This window comes from Oncorhynchus clarkii, chromosome 13, assembly GCF_045791955.1.
Source record: "Oncorhynchus clarkii lewisi isolate Uvic-CL-2024 chromosome 13, UVic_Ocla_1.0, whole genome shotgun sequence".
NCBI lineage: Eukaryota > Metazoa > Chordata > Actinopteri > Salmoniformes > Salmonidae > Oncorhynchus > Oncorhynchus clarkii.
Genome location: NC_092159.1, coordinates 24,744,820 through 24,764,222, shown reverse-complemented (window position 1 = coordinate 24,764,222; position 19,403 = coordinate 24,744,820). Strand labels below are relative to the sequence as shown.

General features: G+C 44.0%; 1 protein-coding gene across 1 annotated transcript in view; it reads right to left on the bottom strand.

The window, feature by feature from the left end:
* The window catches only part of LOC139424681 (protein kinase C alpha type-like), a 214,009-nt gene that overhangs the window by 16,866 nt on the left and 177,740 nt on the right, over positions 1 to 19,403 (bottom strand). Inside the window, exons 14-15 of the mRNA XM_071176753.1 lie at positions 15,114 to 15,194; positions 11,198 to 11,305 (exon numbers count right to left, since the gene is read on the bottom strand). Coding sequence (XP_071032854.1) covers positions 11,198 to 11,305; positions 15,114 to 15,194 — 189 coding nt within the window. The remainder of the gene's footprint in view (positions 1 to 11,197; positions 11,306 to 15,113; positions 15,195 to 19,403) is intronic.

Genomic DNA, 19,403 nt, shown 5'->3' with positions numbered 1-19,403 from the left:
TGGACTTGGTCTTTTAACAATTAGGGCTATCTTCTGTGAACCACCCCTACCTTGTCACAACACAACTGATTGGCTCAAACGCATTAAGGAAAGAAATTCCACAAATTAACTTTTACCAAGGCAAATCTGTTTATTGAAATGCATTCCAGGTGACTACCTCCTGAAGCTGGTTGAGATAATGCCAAGAGTGTGCAAAGCTGTCAAGGCAAAGGGTGGCGACTTAGAAGAATCTTAATTATAAAATATATTTGGACTTGTTTAACACTTGTGGTTACTACATGATTCCATATGTGTTATTTCATAGTTGTGATGTCTTCACTATTATTCTACATTGCAGAAAATATTAAAAATAAAGATAAACCCTCGAAGGAGTAGGTGTGTCCAAACTTTTAACTGTAACTGTATTTACATTTTTAAAATAGATTTCCCCTAACCCTACCATCCCTCCCCTAATTGGCATATTTTTACAATAAAATTTCTAATTTCACCTTTATTTAACCAGGCAGGCCAGTTGAGAACAAGTTCTCATTTACAACTGCAACCTGGTCAAGATAAAGCAAAGCAGTGCGACAAAAACAACACTGAGTTAGTTACACATGGGATAAGCAAACGTACAGTAAATACCACAATAGAAAAATCTATGTACAGTGTGTGCAAATGTAGTAAGATTAGGGAGTTAAGTAAATGAATAGGCCATAGAGGCAAAATAATTACAATTTAGCATTAACACTGGAGTGATAGATGTGCAGATGATGGTGTGCATGTAGTGATACTGGGGTGCAAAAGAGCAAAAAAATAAATAACAATATGGGGATGAGGTAGTTGGGTGTGATATTTACAGATGGGCTGTGTACAGGTACAGCGATCGATCGGTAAGCTGCTCTGACAGCTGATGCTTAAAGTTAGTGATGGTGAAATGTCTCCAGCTTCAGTGATTTTTGCAATTCATTCCAGTCAATGGCAGCAACTGGAAGGAAAGGTGGCCAAAGAGGTGTTGGCTTTGGGGATGACCAGTGAAATATACCTGCAGGAGCATGTGCTGCGGGTGGGTGTTGCTATGGTAACCAGTGAGCTGAGATAAGGCAGGGTTTTACCTAGCAAAGACTTAGATGACCTGGAGCCAGTGGGTTTGGCGACGAAAATGTAGCGAGGGCCAGCCAACGAGAGCATACAGGTCGCAGTGGTGGGTAGTTTATGGGGCTTTGGGGACAAAACGGATGGCATTGTGATAGACTGCATCCAATTTGCTGAGTAGAGTGTTGGAGGCTATTTGGTAAATGACATCGCCGAAGTCAAGGATCGGTAGGATGGTCAGTTTTACAAAGGGTATGTCTGGCAGCATGAGTGAAGGATGCTTTGTTGCAAAATAGGAAGCCGGTTCTAGATTTAACTTTAGATTGGAGATGCTTAATGTGAGTCTGGAAGGAGAGTTTACAGTCTAACCAGACACCTAGGTATTTGTAGATGTCCACATATTCTAAGTCAGAAACGTCCAGAGTAGTGATGCTAGGCGGGCGGGGGCGGGCAGCAATCGGTTGAAGAGCATGCATTTAGTTTTACTAGCATTTAAGAGCAGTTGGAGGCCACGGAAGGAGTATTGTATTGCATTGAAGCTCGTTTGGAGGTTTGTTAACCTCTTGAACCTCTGGGGGCAGTATTTCATTTTTGGATGAAAAACGTTCCCGTTTTAAACAAGATATTTTGTCACGAAAAGATGCGTGACTATGCATATAATTGACAGCTTTGGAAAGAAAACACTCTGACGTTTCCAAAACTGCAAAAATATTGTCTGTGAGTTCCACAGAACTAATGCTACAGGCGAAACCAAGATGACATTTCATACAGGACGTGAGCCAGATTTTGAATGTGCTGTGTTCCAATGTCTCCTTATATGGCTGTGAATGCGCAAGGAATGAGACTACACTTTCTGTTGTTTCCCCAAGGTGTTTGCAGCATTGTGACGTATTTGTAGGCATATCATTGGAAAATTGACCATAAGAGACTACATTTACCAGGTGTCCGCTCGGTGTCCTCTGTCGAAACTATTGCGTAATCTCCAGGTGCGTGTATTTTTCCATTTTGAACAGAGGAGAAACCAAACTGCCACGAGTGATTTATCATCGAATAGATCTGTGAAAAACACCTTGAGGATTGATTCTAAACAACGTTTGCCATGTTTCTGTCGATATTATGGAGTTAATTTGGAAAAAAGTTTGCCGTTGTAATGACTGAATTTTCTGTTTTTTTTTCTTAGCCAAACGTGATGAACAAAACGGAGCGATTTCTCCTACACAAATAATATTTTTGGAAAAACTGAACATTTGCTATCTAACTGAGAGTCTCCTCATTGAAAACATCCGAAGTTCTTCAAAGGTAAATTATTTTATTTGAATGCTTTTCTTGCTTTTGTGAAAATGTTGCCTGCTGAATGCTAGGCTTAATGATATGCTAGCTATCAATACTCTTACACAAATGGTTGTGTAGCTATGGTTGAAAAGCATTTTTTTTAAATCTGAGATGACAGTGTTGTTAACAAAAGGCTAAGCTTGTGAGCCAATATATTTATTTCATTTCATTTGCGATTTTCATGAATAGTTAACGTTGCGTTATGCTAATGAGCTTGAGGCTATAATTACGCTCCCGGATACGGGATTGCTCGTCGCAACAGGTTAACACAGTGTCCAAGGAAGGGCCAGATGTATACAGAATGGTGTCGTCTGCGTAGAGGTGGATCAGAGACTCACCAGCAGCAAGAGCGACATCATTGATAAATACAGAGAAAAGAGTCGGCCCGAGAATTATACCCTGTGGCACCCCATAGAGACTGCCAGAGGTCCGGACCACAGGCCCTCTGATTTGACACACTGAACTCTATCTGAGAAGTAGTTGGTGAACCAGGCGAGGCAGTCATTTGAGAAACCAAGGCTATTGAGTCTGCCGATAAGAATGCAGAGTTGAAAGCCTTGGCCAGGTCGATGAATACAGCTGCACAGTATTGTCTCTTATCGATGGCAGTTATGATATCGTTTAGGACCTTGAGCGTGGCTGAGGAGCAACCATGACCAGCTCGGAAACCAGATTGCATAGTGGAGAAGGTATGGTGAGATTCTAAATTGTTGGTGATCTTGGCTTGGCTTTTGAAGACTAGAAAGGCAGGGCAGGATGGATATAGGTCTATAACAGTTTGGGTCTGGAGTGTCTCCCCCTTTCCTAATGGATCTCAGACGATACAAAAGAGAGGTTGAACAGACTAGTAATAGGGGTTGCAACAATTTCGGCTGATAATTTTAGAAAGAGAGGGTCCAGATTTCCTAGCCCAGCTAATTTGTAGGGATCCAGATTTTGCAGCTCTTTCATTACATCAGCTGTCTGGATTTGGGTGAAGGAGAAGCGAGGGGGGGGGGGGAGGGGGAGATGCTGCGGGTGTGGAGAGCTGTTGGCCAGGGTAGGGGTAGCCACGGCATGGCCAGCCGTAGAGAAATGCTTCTTGAAATGCTCTATTATCATAGATTTATCTGTGGTGACAGTGTTTCCTAGCCTCAGTGCAGTGGGCAGCTGGGAGTAGGTGCTCTTATTCTCCATGGACTTTATGGTGTCCCAAAACATTTTGGAATTAGTGCTACAGGATGCAAATTTTTGTTTGAAAAAGCTAGCCTTAGCTTTCCTAACCTACTGCGTATATTGGTTTCTGACTTCCCTGAAAAGTTGCATATCGCAGGGGCTTTTCGATGCTAATGCAGTACGCCACTGGATGTTCTTGTGCCGGTCTGGAGTGAAACAAGGGCTTAGTTCTACATATTTTGAATGGGGCATGCTTATTTAAGATGGTGAGGAAAGCACTTTTAAAGAACAACCAGGCATACTGACGGGATGAGGATACCCAGGCCAGGTTGATTAGAAAGGCCTGCTCGCTGAAGTGTTTTAGGGAGCGTTTGACAGTGATGAGGGGTGGTCGTTTGACCGCAGGCCCATTTCGGACTCAGGCAATGAGGCAGTGATTGCTGAGATCCTGGTTGAAGACAACAGAGGTGTATTTACAGGGCAAGCTGGTCAGGATGATATCTATGAGGGTGCCCATGTTTACAGATTTAGGGTTATACCTGGTAGGTCCCTTGATAATTTGTATGAGGGCATCTAGTTTAGTTTAGATTGCAGGATGGCCGGGGTGCTAAACTATTCCGGTTTAGGTCACCTCACAGTACGAACTCTGAAGATAGATGGGGGGAAATCAATTCACATATGGTGTCCAGGGCACAGCTGGGGGCTGAGGGGGGGTCTATAACAAGCGGCAACAGTGAGAGACTTGTTTCTGGAAAGGTGGATTTTTAAAAGTAGAAGCTCGAACTGTTTGGGCACAGACCTGGACAGTATGACAGAACTCTGCAGGCTATCTCTGCAGTAGATTGCAACTCCGCTCCCTTTGGCAGTTCTATCTTGACAAAAATGTTGTAGTTGGGGATGGAAATTTAAGCATTTTTGGTGGCCTTCCTAAGCCAGGATTCAGACACGGCTATGACATCAGGGTTGGCGGAGTGTGCTAAAGCAGTGAATAAAACACATTTAGGGAGGAGGCTTCTGATGTTAATTAACATGCATGAGACCAAGGCTTTTACGGTTACAGAAGGGTCTTTAGCAGATGGGTCTTTGGCGACATCGCAACGGAAAAGCCGGTTGAAACCGATATGCTCTGGGTTGATATCGCGATGTGCAGACTGGCATGTATTGACCGAGCTAAAGCTGGCTGGTGTCCGAGATAAAAGGTGAAGACCGCTAGCCGTGGCTAACAGTGACTACTAGCTAGTACGCTTCTGATGGAGGTTCCAGTTATAATGTATAAAAATTGCAGATCCGTACCACATTGGGCGAGGTGGGTTGCAGGAAAGTATATTTAGATCGTAGGTGGAAAGTGAGATTAAAATATATACAAAAAAAACAAGCAACGAAACCGACTATTTACATGGGACAAGACAAGACAAACACACGTCCGACTGCGATGCCATCTTGGATTGCAACACTTAGGCTTCTACTTCCAGCTTAAACATTCTATACACATTTTAGGGAAACAGTATATTTTACAGCAGTGTATTTTCCTAGTTGAACACGAATTCTAGCTCTTTCTCCTCTCTTTCTTTCTTTAAGTTTCACAACAGCGTGCATGGACTTAAATAGCCCTATTAGAAAGTTGCCCACTCACGTTGGAACATAATGCTCATTAGGAGTGTGTGTCTGTCGGTGGGCGTATGTTACATAAGCAGGGGGTGAAATTGGTTGCATAGCCAGCCTGGCAGGTACAGTACTCCACTATCTTTACCGAAAAACATCATTTGTTGTAATTGAAATGTAACGAGAGAAAAAGTATTAATGACTGCGTCCAAAATAGCACTGTATTCCCTATGTAGTGCACTACTTTTGACCAGAGTCTCTGTTGTGGGAGGAAGATATCCATAGCAATTTATTTTTTGTTTGAAACTCTTGGCAGTTTGGATGCAGCAACATAGCAGCAACATAGCATCTGGGTATAGCGGAATATACTGTAGGTTAGCATAGGATGGGGGAGCAAAACAAATCCAAAAACTTAGCCACCCTTTAACTTGATGACAGCTTCGCACACTCTTGGCATTCTCTCAACCAAGCTTCACCTGGAATGCTTTTCCAACAGTTTTGACGGAGTTCCCACATATGCTGAGTACTTGTTGGCTGCTTTTCCTTCACTCTGCGGTCCAACTCATCCCAAACCATCTCAATTGGGTTAAGGTTGGGTGAGTGTGGAGGCCAGGTCATCCAATGCAGCACTCCATCACTCTCCTTCTTGGTCAAATAGCCCATACACAGCTTGGAGGTGTGTTGGGTCATTGACATGTTGAAAAATAAATGATAGTCCCACTGAGCGCAAACCAGATGGGATCAAATCAAATCAAATTGTATTTGTCACATACACATGGTTAGCAGATGTTAATGCGAGTGTAGCGAAATGCTTGTGCTTCTAGTTCTGACAATGCAGTAATAACCAACGAGTAAACTAACCTAACAATTCCACAAATACTACCTTATACACACACAAGTGTAAAGGGATGAAGAATATGTACATGAAGATATTTGAATGAATGATGGTACAGAACGGGATAGGCAAGATACAGTAGATGGTATAGAGTACAGAATATACATATGAGATGAGTAATGTAGGGTATATAAACATAAAGTGGCATAGTTTAAAGTGACTAGTGATACATGTATTACATAAAGATGGCAAGATGCAGTAGATGATATAGAGTACAGTATATACATATACATATGAGATGAGTAATGTAAGGTATGTAAACATTATATTAAGTGGCATTGTTTAAAGTGGCTAGTGATACATTTTTACATTAATTCCCATCAATTTCCATTATTAAAGTGGCTGGAGTTGAGTCAGTATGTTGGCAGCAGCCACTCAATGTTAGTGGTGGCTGTTTAACAGTCTGATGGCCTTGAGATAGAAGCTGTTTTTCAGTCTCTCGGTCCCTGCTTTGATGCACCTGTACTGACCTCGCCTTCTGGATGATAGCGGGGTGAACAGGCAGTGGCTCGGGTGGTTGTTGTCCTTGATGATCTTTATGGCCTCCCTGTGACATCGGGTGGTGTAGGTGTCCTGGAGGGCAGGTAGTTTGCCCCCGGTGATGCGTTGTGCTGACCTCACTACCCTCTGGAGAGCCTTACGGTTGTGGGCGGAGCAGTTGCCATACCAGGCGGTGATACAGCCCAACAGGATGCTCTCGATCGTGCATCTGTAGAAGTTTGTGAGTGCTTTTGGTGACAAGTCGAATTTCTTCAGCCTCCTGAGGTTGAAGAGGCGCTGCTGCGCCTTCTTCACAACGCTGTCTGTGTGGGTGGACCAATTCAGTTTATCCGTGATGTGTACGCCGAGGAACTTAAAACTTACTACCCTCTCCATTACTGTCCCGTCAATGTGGATAGGGGGGTGCTCCCTCTGCTGTTTCCTGTAGTCCACAATCATCTCCTTTGTTTTGTTGACGTTGAGTGTGAGGTTATTTTCCTGACACCACACTCCGAGGGCCCTCACCTCCTCCCTGTAGGCAGTCTCGTCGTTGTTGGTAATCAAACCTACCACTGTAGTGTCGTCCGCAAACTTGATGATTGAGTTGGAGGCGTGCATGGCCACGAAGTCGTGGGTGAACAGGGAGTACAGGAGAGGGCTCAGAACGCACCCTTGTGGTGTCCCAGTGTTGAGGATCAGCGGGGTGGAGATGTTGTTACCTACCATCACCACCTGGGGGCGGCCCGTCAGGAAGTCCAGTACCCAGTTGCACAGGGCGGGGTCGAGACCCAGGATCTCGAGCTTGATGACGAGCTTGGAGGGTACTATGGTGTTAAATGCTGAGCTGTAGAACAGCAATCTCACATAGGTATTCCTCTTGTCCAGATGGGTTAGGGCAGTGTGCAGTGTGGTTGCAATTGCGTCGTCTGTGGACCTATTGTGGCGGTAAGCAAATTGGAGTGAGTCTAGGGTGACAAGTAGGGTGGAGGTGATATAGTCCTTGACTAGTGTCTCAAAGCACTTCATGATGACGTTTACCTCAGTTACCTTAGCTTTCTTGGGAACAGGAACAATGGTGGCCCTCTTGAAGCATGTGGGAACAGCAGACTGGGATAAGGATTGGTATATCGCTGCCGAATACTGTGGTAGCCATGCTGGTTAAGTATGCCTTGAATTCTAAATAAATCACTGACAGTGTCACCAGCAAAGCACACCCACACCATCACACCTCCTCTTCCATGCTTTACGGTGGGAACCACACATGCGGAGATCATCCGTTCACCTACTCTGTGTCTCACAAAGACACATAGGTTGGAACCAAAAATCTAAAATTTGGACTCATCAGGCCAAAGGACAGATTTCTACCGGTCTAATGTCTATTGTTCATGTTTCTTGGCCCAAGCAAATCTCTTCTTCTTATTGGCGTCCTTTAGTAGTGGTTTCTCTGCAGCAATTTGACCATGAAGACCGGATTCACGCAGTCTCCTCTGAACAGTTGATGTCGAGATGTGTCTGTTACTTGAACTTTGTGAAGCATTTATTTGGGCTGCAATTTCTGAGGCTCATGAAGCTGGTTGAGAGAATGCCAAGAGTGTGCAAAGCTGTCATCAAGGCAAAGGGTGGCTACTTTGAAGAATCTCAAATATATTTTGATTTGTTTAACAATTTTTTGGTTACTACATGATTCCATATGTGTTATATGTTCTATATATATATATATGTGTTATTTCATAGTTTTGATGTCTTCACCCCCCGGAGAGTGGTGGTGGCAGCAAAGCATTCTGGGTAATGTAACAACTCCTAAAATGACAGCCAGTCCCTTTCTACTCCTGTCGTCTGTTGGTGGCAGCGTCAGAATTGTGACTTAGACGTGTGTGTGTGTGTATGTCACAGCAGGGGAAAAGGAAACAGTAATTGTCAGGGTCATGTTCACAGGTCATGCGGTTCCCCTACACGTTGTGAAAAGGGAACCCTTGTACGCTGCAAACGGAATCCTGTCTGCTTTGCTGGACCTTCACCTTCAAAATGTCAACTTGAGGTCTGAGAATCAGTCAGTCTGTGGCTGGTGAGCTAAGGGATCATGACCAGGTTCTCAGTGTTCTCTCCTTGCTAGAACACAGGCACACACACCTCCCCGAGACCATTTATTCACGCCAGCCTTAGAGGATGGCCCATCCACAAAGGCAGAGCATTGGATCAAAGCAATCCCCCATCTGCAGAAACAATGGAGTGGCCTCACTCTCTTCCACTGACAGAGAGACAGGGTGCCACAGGCTATTAAGGAAATAAATATATAAGGAAGGAAGGAAGGAAATAAATATATAAGAAAGAAAGAAAGAAAGAAAGAGGCAGGCAGGCAGGCAGGCAGAGAGAGAGACTGATGGAGAGAGACTGATGGAGAGAGACTGCTGGAGAGGTAGAGGATGTGAGAGCTCTGGGGGTTTAAGTGGGGAGGTGTGGACACGAGTGTGTTATCACACAGTTCGTTGACTCGGCTCAGCCCTGGAACGTTCCATCTCTCCTCCTGCTCGTGTTATTAGTGTCTTCCCCTCTCCTCTCACACAGGCACACCTTTCCCTATGTTTCTCGCTCTCTCTCTCTGCCTTTACATTTTATTTTATTTTGCCACAATATGGCTGCCGTCCAATATATGCACACAGGTGGGACCCACACAGTCAAAAATAAGGACAAATTAGTTTTAAGCTTTTAAGTCTCTGTTTTCTCTCCTTCTACTCCCATTTTGAAACCTTTTGAAAGCCAAGTCAACAAACAGATTACCGACCATTTCGAATCTCACCATACCTTCTCTGCTATGCAATCTGGTTTCAGAGCTGGTCATGGGTGCACCTCAGCCACGCTCAAGGTCCTAAATGATATCTTAACCGCCATCGATAAGAAACATTACTGTGCAGCCGTATTCATTGATCTGGCCAAGGCTTTCGACTCTGTCAATCACCACATCCTCATCGGCAGACTCGACAGCCTTGGTTTCACAAATGATTGCCTCGCCTGGTTCACCAACTACTTCTCTGATAGAGTTCAGTGTGTCAAATCGGAGGGTCTGCTGTCCGGACCTCTGGCAGTCTCTATGGGGGTGCCACAGGGTTCAATTCTTGGACCGACTCTCTTCTCTGTATACATCAATGAGGTCGCTTTTGCTGCTGGTGAGTCTCTGATCCACCTCTACGCAGACAACACCATTCTGTATACTTCTGGCCCTTCTTTGGTCACTGTGTTAACAACCCTCCAGGCAAGTTTCAATGCCATACAATTCTCCTTCCGTGGCCTCCAATTGCTCTTAAATACAAGTAAAACTAAATGCATGCTCTTCAACCGATCGCTATCTGCACCTGCCCGCCTGTCCAACATCACTACTCTGGACGGCTCTGACTTAGAATACGTGGACAACTACAAATACTTAGGTGTCTGGTTAGACTGTAAACTCTCCTTCCAGACCCATATCCAACATCTCCAATCCAAAGTTAAATCTAGAATTGGCTTCCTATTTCGCAACAAAGCATCCTTCACTCATGCTGCCAAACATACCCTTGCAAAACTGACCATCCTACCAATCCTCGACTTTGGCGATGTCATTTACAAAATAGCCTCCAATACCCTACTCAACAAATTGGATGCAGTCTATCACAGTGCAATCCGTTTTGTCACCAAAGCCCAATATTCTACCCACCATTGCGACCTGTACGCTCTCGTTGGCTGGCCCTCGCTTCATACTCATCGCCAAACCCACTGGCTCCATGTCATCTACAAGACCCTGCTAGGTAAAGTCCCCCCTTATCTCAGCTCGCTGGTCACCATAGCATCTCCCACCTGTAGCACACGCTCCAGCAGGTATATCTCTCTAGTCACCCCCAAAACCAATTCTTTCTTAGCCGCCTCTCCTTCCAGTTCTCTGCTGCCAATGACTGGAACGAACTACAAAAATCTCTGAAACTGGAAACACTTATCTCCCTCACTAGCAATATATGTTCCATATGTTCAAAATGCAGAATAGTTTACCTTTGTTGTACCACAATTATAGAATATTCTATTTGTTTATACTGTAATACTGTCTAATTGTTTATATTTGTATTTACTTTGCCACCATGGCCTTTTTTGCCTTTACCTCCCTTATCTCACCTCATTTGCTCACATCATATATAGACTTGTTTATGCTGTATTATTGACTGTATGTTTGTTTTACTCCATGTGTAACTCTGTGTTGTTGTATGTGTCGAACTGTTTTGCTTTATCTTGGACAGGTCGCAATTGTAAATGAGAACTTGTTCTCAACTTGCCTACCTGGTTAAATAAAGGTGAAATAAAAAAATAAAAATCGACATAGAGTCTATCGACGTATCACTTCCTGCTCTTCCTACTGTACATGTCAATGGAAAGTGTCTTCATAAAGGTCATAGTAAAGACGGCTTCAAAAAGTTGACTTCATGAAGGGTCAAGGTTAACGGGGTGAGAGACTAGCTTCAAAGGGGAGTGGGGAAGACCATGGGTTTAAGGGTGATGGTTCTGGGGCAGGATGCAACGGCGTAGGGGCCATCGAAAAATAACTACATTGACTTCAATGGGAATTTCCGTTCCCGTAATTCTATTTCTATGATAGGGGCGGAGGTTCAAAGGGTTCTTTGGGTCAAAGGTCGTACTCACCCCTTTGCAGATGGACACGGCCTCTTTGGACATTTGCTTGGGGTACGACACGTTGTGCTCCATGATGGACTGGAAGAGCTCGTCCTCGTCCTCACCATCAAACGGGGGCTGCGGAACAATACGTTACATAGAACGTTATATACACGTTGTAAATAGGTTGAGAATGTTATGTACATGTTGTAAATAGTTTGGGAATGTTATGTACATGTTGTAAATAGGTTGGGAATGTTATATACGTTGTAAAGAGGTTGGGAATGTTATATACGCTGTAAATATGTTGCGAATGTTATGTACATGTTGTAAATAGTTTGTGAATGTTATGTACATGTTGTAAATAGTTTGGGAATGTTATATACGTTGTAAAGAGGTTGGAAATGTTATATACGTTGTAAAGAGGTTGGGAATGTTATATACGTTGTAAATAGGTTGGGAATGTTATATACGTTGTAAAGAGGTTGGGAATGTTATATACGTTGTAAAGAGGTTGGGAATGTTATATACGTTGTAAAGAGGTTGGGAATGTTATATACGTTGTAAATAGGTTGGGAATGTTATATACGTTGTAAATAGGTTGGGAATGTTATATACGTTGTAAAGAGGTTGGGAATGTTATATACGTTGTAAAGAGGTTGGGAATGTTATATACGTTGTAAAGAGGTTGGGAATGTTATATACGTTGTAAATAGATTGGGAATGTTATATACGTTGTAAATAGGTTGGGAATGTTATATACATTGTAAAGAGGTTGGGAATGTTATATACGTTGTAAATAAGTTGGGAACGTTATATACGTTGTAAAGAGGTTGGGAATGTTATGTACATGTTGTAAATAGGTTGGGAATGTTATATACGTTGTAAAGAGGTTGGAATGTTATATACATGTTGATAATAGGTTGGGAATGTTATATACATTTTGTAAATAGGTTGAGAATGTTATATACATGGTGTAAATAGGTTGAGAATGTTATATACATTTTGTAAATAGGTTGGGAATGTTATATACGTTGTAAAGAGGTTGGAATGTTATATACATGTTGTAAATAGGTTGGGAATGTTATATACGTTGTAAAGAGGTTGGAATGTTATATAGATGGTGTAAATAGGTTGAGAATGTTATATACATGGTGTAAATAGGTTGAGAATGTTATATACATGATGTAAATATGTTGACAATATCATGTAAATGTTAACACATCAGAATATGTAGTACATCTGTAATGACCTAAAACATTATGTCTTATCAGCCATTTTGACCTTCACCTTTAATCAAACGGGTAAATTCATGATAATCTATCTGGTATCTTAATGTCACAGCTATTTTTCAGGGGTTGTTTCTAAACAGGGCCCAGTTTAGTAGAGTCTGAATTGCAAATGTCAACTTTATAAAAAGTCAGCCTTAATGGAATTTTAGGAGAACAAAGACGATTAGAAAGGTAATGCTGGCTACACAAACAGCCAGAAGAGCGGGCCTCACAGGACTGCTTAAAACAGCTCGGCAGGGGATTCCAAGCCTATTTGAACAGAGTATTGCGGGGGAAAATGAAGTCCAAAAGGTTGTTGCCAGGGGCATTATCGGTCCAAAAACAGAATAAACATGAACTAACCTTCAACTAACCATGTTAACCCTTCAATGGTCTAAAGTTCCAAATATTGTCATAAAAAACACACACTTGGAAGAATTTAATTTATGAACCATTTACACTTTGGTACCAAGGCGCCTGCTCAAAGCCATTGGATGTGTGTATATTCTATCCTTTCCCAGTCCAGTAGTACAACTGAATAAGGGTTGTTATGGTGGCTTGTTGAGAGAGATAGAGACAAGAGAGAAAGTTACAAAACGGAAGATAAAAATCAACGAAAGAGATCTGGAGCGTAGAGAGTGCAAGAAACAAGTTCCAGACAAAAATTGCCAGCTGGGAGGCAAATGGACGAGATGGTCCAGCTATTTTCTCCCTCCACCTCTATCATTACTAACCATAATGTGTGCATTGTGGCACTTCATAAATGTATTATTTTTCATTTCCACTAGACTAAAACCCTTTGGCAAGAGATACCTAGGTTGCTTTCTGCTCTCTTTATCTGATATACAGTACATTGCACTGAACACCCTCTTGAGAGGGACCCCCCCCCCTACAATCCTGAGGCCATATAAGCCAAATAAACTACTTTCGGCCTGTGAGTGTGTACTGTAAAAGGGGTGTAAAAACCCAAAGTTGCTAACAACATTTTCCTGCCCCAGGGACTTCTCTCAGTGGATGGCTGGGCTGCTGCTCGTTCATCACGCCGTCTGTTTCTGCCCAGTGAACGGGACAGGATGAAGCTCCAGGCCACTGGCGCCCCAGACACACAGGGAGTGAACAAACCCATCACACCTACTGAACACGGCAGCAGGGAGTTAGCCCTGGCCGCATCTTAAATGGCGCCCTCTATGGCTATACCCTATGTAGTGTACAGTGTAGGCTGGTGGGAGGAGCCATAGGAGGATGGGCTCCCGAGTGGCGCATTGGTCTAAGACACTGCATCTCAACGCAAGAGGTGTCTAACCACTAGGCTACCCACTAGGCTACCCTGCCGCCCCTATGTTTGATGTTTGTCTATTGTGAAGAGAATTCACCGCGTCACGCGCACCTGAATGCACCCACGGCCGCTTTCTATGTGGACCAAATAGTTGAAGACTCTTCTTTGAGTCCTAAAAGTGCACTGAAATGACTTTGGGACCGTGCACACTTTGGAGAGGTGTGTGGCCACTCACAGGCAGCAGTTAGTCCTCTCACTCTAACCCATTTCTTTGTCTTAGGTTGTACCTACCCCACATTTTACAGGCAAATTCTTATCATGAAACTTAATGTATCCAGTGTATTTTCAGATTTCGTTATCAACAAACGCATCCACAAGAACAGTAAATGTATACTGCACTTAAAATCCACAGTGCAGTGTTTGGATTCAGTATTGTGTCAGGAGGACTGTTGTGTCCTCAACTTTGGTCTAATAATTTCCCCATAATCTCCAAACTGTTCCCTTTCAACTGCTACCATGGTTATGCATATGCTTTCATATTTCTTCTGTAAGAAACATTACAATTTAGCCCTATTCATATAGGCCAATTCCCATAAGTATAAAGGGTTAGGGCACAGAATATCAACCTGCTCTCAAAGCATTTCATATTATTCTGTACGGAAATCTGAGACACTCCATTTCTTATGATATGTTACGAATTACAATTCACATTATATGTTACGAATTTGCAAAACGTACAATATGTTACGAATTTTCAGAATGTACAATATATTATGAATTTGCAAAACGTATGATGTGTTACGAATTCTAGCTAGGTGGCTTCGTTACCTAGGCTAGGAGTTAAGGTTAGGGCTATGTTGAGGAGTGGTTTTAAGGGGGGTTAGGGGAAGGGTTAGGGTTAAGGTTAGCTAACATACTAAGTAGTTGCAAAGTAGCTAAAAAGCTAAGTTGTCCATGATGAGATTTGAACTTGCAACCTTTGGGTTGCTAGACGTTCGCGTTATACACCCACCCATCTACCCTGACCAACCACTGTACTTTAATTTTTGCCTTAATTAACCATACCAAACGTAACATATCATACTAATTTGAGTGTCCCGGATTTGCGTTTACCATGTTACGTCTAGTCTATGAGACCAGGCTGGGAATACATACACAGGCATGAGAGAAGGTGTGGGGGCGAAAATGTCCAAAATGACTCCATGTCCCACGAGAGGAGGGCAGATGGGTGACGACAGTGTGCGTGAGTGTGTGCTTTTGTTCTCATGAGACAGGATTACTGTAAAGTCAGTGTGAAGGTGACCCGGCTGTGTCTTTATCTAGAAACCTGAAGGATTTGCACGAGTGTGTCTCTGTGTGTGTTTGTCTGTGTGTGGAGAGAGGTGGGGGACACACTCACCTGTCCTGCCAACATTTCGTAGAGCAGCACTCCGTATGCCCACCAATCCACTGATAGCCCATATGGCTGATATGCAATAATCTGGAGAGACAGAGAGAGTGAGTGAGAGACGAGACGAGAGAGAGCGAGAGAGACAGAGAAAGAGCGAGAGAGACAGAGAGAGCGAGTGAGAGACAAGAGAGAGCGAGTGAGAGACGAGAGACAAGAGAGCGAGAGAGAGACAGAGAGAGAGCGAGAGAGAGACAGAGAGAGAGCGAGAGAGAGACAGAGAAAGAGCGAGAGAGAGACAGAGCGAGCGAGAGAGACAGAGCGAGCGAGAGAGACAGAGCGAGCGAGAGAGACAGAGCGAGCGAGAGAGACAGAGAGAGCGAGAGAGACAGAGCGAGCGAAAGTGAGGGATGAAAAGAGTTACATGGGATTAGATAAGACAATGTACATGTTCACAGAAACTGAAATGTTGGCAAAGTATATACACATTACAGACAAAGAGACAGGCACACACACATATTTATACATTTTAGTCTCACACTCTACATCAGCTACTGTAACACATTCATATGGACACATAACACACACACACACACACACACACACACACACAAAAGCCTTTCACATTGTCGGCACGATACGTCTATTGATAACGGTCTATCGCTAAGTGCCCGGGAGAGCCCGAGACACAGGCCATCCACACTCGCCCCACCAGTCAATCTAGCTCTTATTAGCAATTAGCATCCTCTTCTAGAGGGAACCTGGTTCATTACCGAGGGAGCAGGTACATCCTGTCAACCAGTTTCACCATCTGCTGCTGTGACCCTCCCTAGCGTATCACTGGATCCATTCTTAATGGAGACATGAGACAGCCTGGCTGGAGCGAAGCACTGCCCTGTCGTAGAGGGGGGGGGGGGGGGGGGGGGGGAGATCCAGTGATGCAAAGGAAAGTACTGTTGCGACGTCCACGGGAGAGTTCACTGGTGCTAAACGAATGGAGGGAGACAACGTTATCGTTTTGTGAAGTGGGGCATCTCTACTTGTGCAATAACAGCTGGGTTAAGTCCGCCCAGGAACACATTGTGCATGTGCATGTAAAACGGGACGTCCATTGAACATATGGTGGAAGTGGAGAACAACACGACTGAAGAGCATCGGAAGGAAAGCACGTGTCTTACGGTGTCCTGTGGGACAGTGTTGCAATCGGGAACCGCTTTTCAGAGGACGGGTTCAAGAAATGATGGCAGAAATGAATGAATCAACACTCCCTCTTTCTCCCCTCCCCTCCACTGCTCCACTGGACAAGAGAGAAGAGGAAAAGCGAGGGGTTTGCCAGAGGAAGGTCATCAATAAAAAGATAGGCAATTATGTCATGGAGATGAGGTGGGGAAAGAGGTCAGTGCTTTGTTTTTCACACAAAGTATAAGGAGTGTGTGTGTGTGTGTGTGTGTCTTATTTGAAGAGGCACTGCACAGTCCATCGTAATCAAAGATGGTCGTCACGCCTTAATACACCTGACATAAGCACTTGATCTCTTTAATAGTAACCCACCATTGACAGTAAGAATATGAAATAGGTTCAATTCTTATGAATAGATATATATATATATATGCATAACAGATGATGATATGCAGTGATTATGAATAAGTCATGTTAAGCTTTAAATGAGCTGATCAGAGCTACACTGCTGATGTAGTTGGTGTTAACCCCATACAAGCATCCAAACTCTCTTCTTTCTTCCTCTCTCTATCACCCCCCCCCCCCCCCCCCCCCCCGGTACACCCTCACACTCTCTCTCTCACTTTCTTTCTCAAGAAAAAAAAGGTTGTATGTGAGAGCCCTCTAAGTCTGATGCTGACCAAGGTTACAGTCTCCCTGCAGATACACTGATGGTTTCTGGAGGCACGCACACGCACACACACACACACACACACACACCTTTTCCCCCCACCATCACCTGGTAGGTGTGATATGTGAGAGCAGTTCTGTTCCACATTGCCCTGTGACCTTTTCTGTGTAACACCTGACCTCCACCTGCCCCTTGGGAGCCCTGAGAGGCACCTCTGGCTCTGCACTGTGCTGTCTTGGCACGCAAGCCACTTACCTTTGGGCTTTAGTGAGCTGGACACACACAAACACACACACTCATTCATTCCTCACACATACACGCACTCCTACACTGGCTCACAATCACAAAGAACCTGGATGTATGAGCCCTTGTGTTTTATAAAATCTATTTTTTATGTGCCACTGGGTACTAAATGTACGAACCACACTATTTAGAACATACTGTTCAGGGAAAAAAACGTGTGCAGTAAGCAACAACATACTAGGCTCGTCCATATTGAGAAGGCGCCTTCTAAACGCACGATGGCGTTTGTTCACGCCATTCGTTCATTTTGGACCGTCCCCGCTTCTGATTAACAGCTATCGCCAAACACACGTGTGGTCTGATAGGATTATTCTCTTCCTCAATGGCGTGCTGTCAATTCATACTAGATGAAAAGCGGAGTATGACACCCCGGCATTTCAAGCATCCTACCGTTCTGAAGTTTCACATACTATAAAACTAGCATTGGTATTCGGACAGGCCCAAATGACTCTGGTTCATTATGAGCATCTTGGAAGGCATTATGACCTCATCATAATGTACCTAAGAACGTGTCATCTTTTTGCCTTCACAGAACGACCAAGAGTGGCATTCTCAGCTGTACTGACAGAGGGGCGGTCCCGCAAGCAACACAAAGGACCGTTCAACACTGAAACTACTTTGGTCTACAGGAAGGTCTACAGGTGTAGATTTCCCAGTAGATCTATAGATTCACCATAGGAAATGTGTAGATTTCCCAGTAGATCTATAGATTCACCATAGGAAATGTGTAGATTTCCCAGTAGATCTATAGATTCACCATAGGAAATGTGTAGATTTCCCAGTAGATCTATAGATTCACCATAGGAAATGTGTAGATTTCCCAGTAGATCTATAGATTCACCATAGGAAATGTGTAGATTTCCCAGTAGATCTATAGATTCACCATAGGAAATGTGTAGATTTCCCAGTAGATCTATAGATTCACCATAGGAAATGTGTAGATTTCCCAGTAGATCTATAGATTCACCATAGGAAATGTGTAGATTTCCCAGTAGATCTATAGATTCACCATAGGAAATGTGTAGATTTCCCTATACCTTTACCACTGCAACAGGGAATGCATTTCCTGGGCAATGTATAGATCTCCTGTTTTTTTTAAATAATTTACTGTAACATATAATTGGTAACCATCTATAATTGATGTAAAAATACAAATGTGTATAGTGACGTGTAGAGTACATTAGCCATTTGAATGAATTGCATTGAATTGAATTTTACTTGAACGGTGAATTCATTGGAATTAAATAGCAATTCACAACTCAATTCGGAATTGACCCCAAATCTGGTGTGTCCTGATTCTTGTTCCATTAGTAGTAGCCATATTAACATTGGGCTGATAATCACAAAACATTGTTAAGCAATACCATCAGTGAACTAACTATTGATAACTGTAATGATTGATCAACTTCAAAACCGGTATATTTATAAACCATTTACTAAGCTCCCCTTTGCTACAGGTGTCACGTTCGTCAAAACGAGGAGACCAAGTTACAGCGTGAGATGAATACATGAAGTTCTTGAAGCCAAAACAAGGAGCCAGAGGACAATCCAAAGACAGTGCTAAAGCAGCTTCTCCCCAAGTCTCTCTCCCAGTATCTCTCTCTCTCCCAGTCTCTCTACCAGTCCCTCTCCCAGTCCCTCTCCCAGTCCCTCTCCCAGCCTCTCTCCCAGTCCCTCTCCCAGTCCCTCTCCCAGTCCCTCTCCCAGCCTCTCTCTCTCTCCCAGTCCCTCTCTCTCTCCCAGTCCCTCTCTCTCTCCCAGCCTCTCTCTCTCTCCCAGCCTCTCTCTCTCTCCCAGCCTCTCTCTCTCTCCCAGCCTCTCTCTCTCTCCCAGCCTCTCTCTCTCTCCCAGCCTCTCTCTCTCCCCCAGCCTCTCTCTCTCCCCCAGCCTCTCTCTCTCCCCCAGCCGCTCTCTCTCCCCCAGCCTCTCTCTCTCTCCCAGCCTCTCTCTCTCTCCCAGCCTCTCTCTCTCTCCCAGCCTCTCTCTCTCCCAGCCTCTCTCTCTCTCCCAGTCCATCTCCCAGTCCCTCTCCCAGCCTCTCTCTCTCTCCCAGCCTCTCTCTCCCTCCCAGGCTCTCTCTCCCTCCCAGCCTCTCTCTCTCTCCCAGTCTCTCTCCCAGTCCCTCTCCCAGTCCCTCTCCCAGTCTCTCT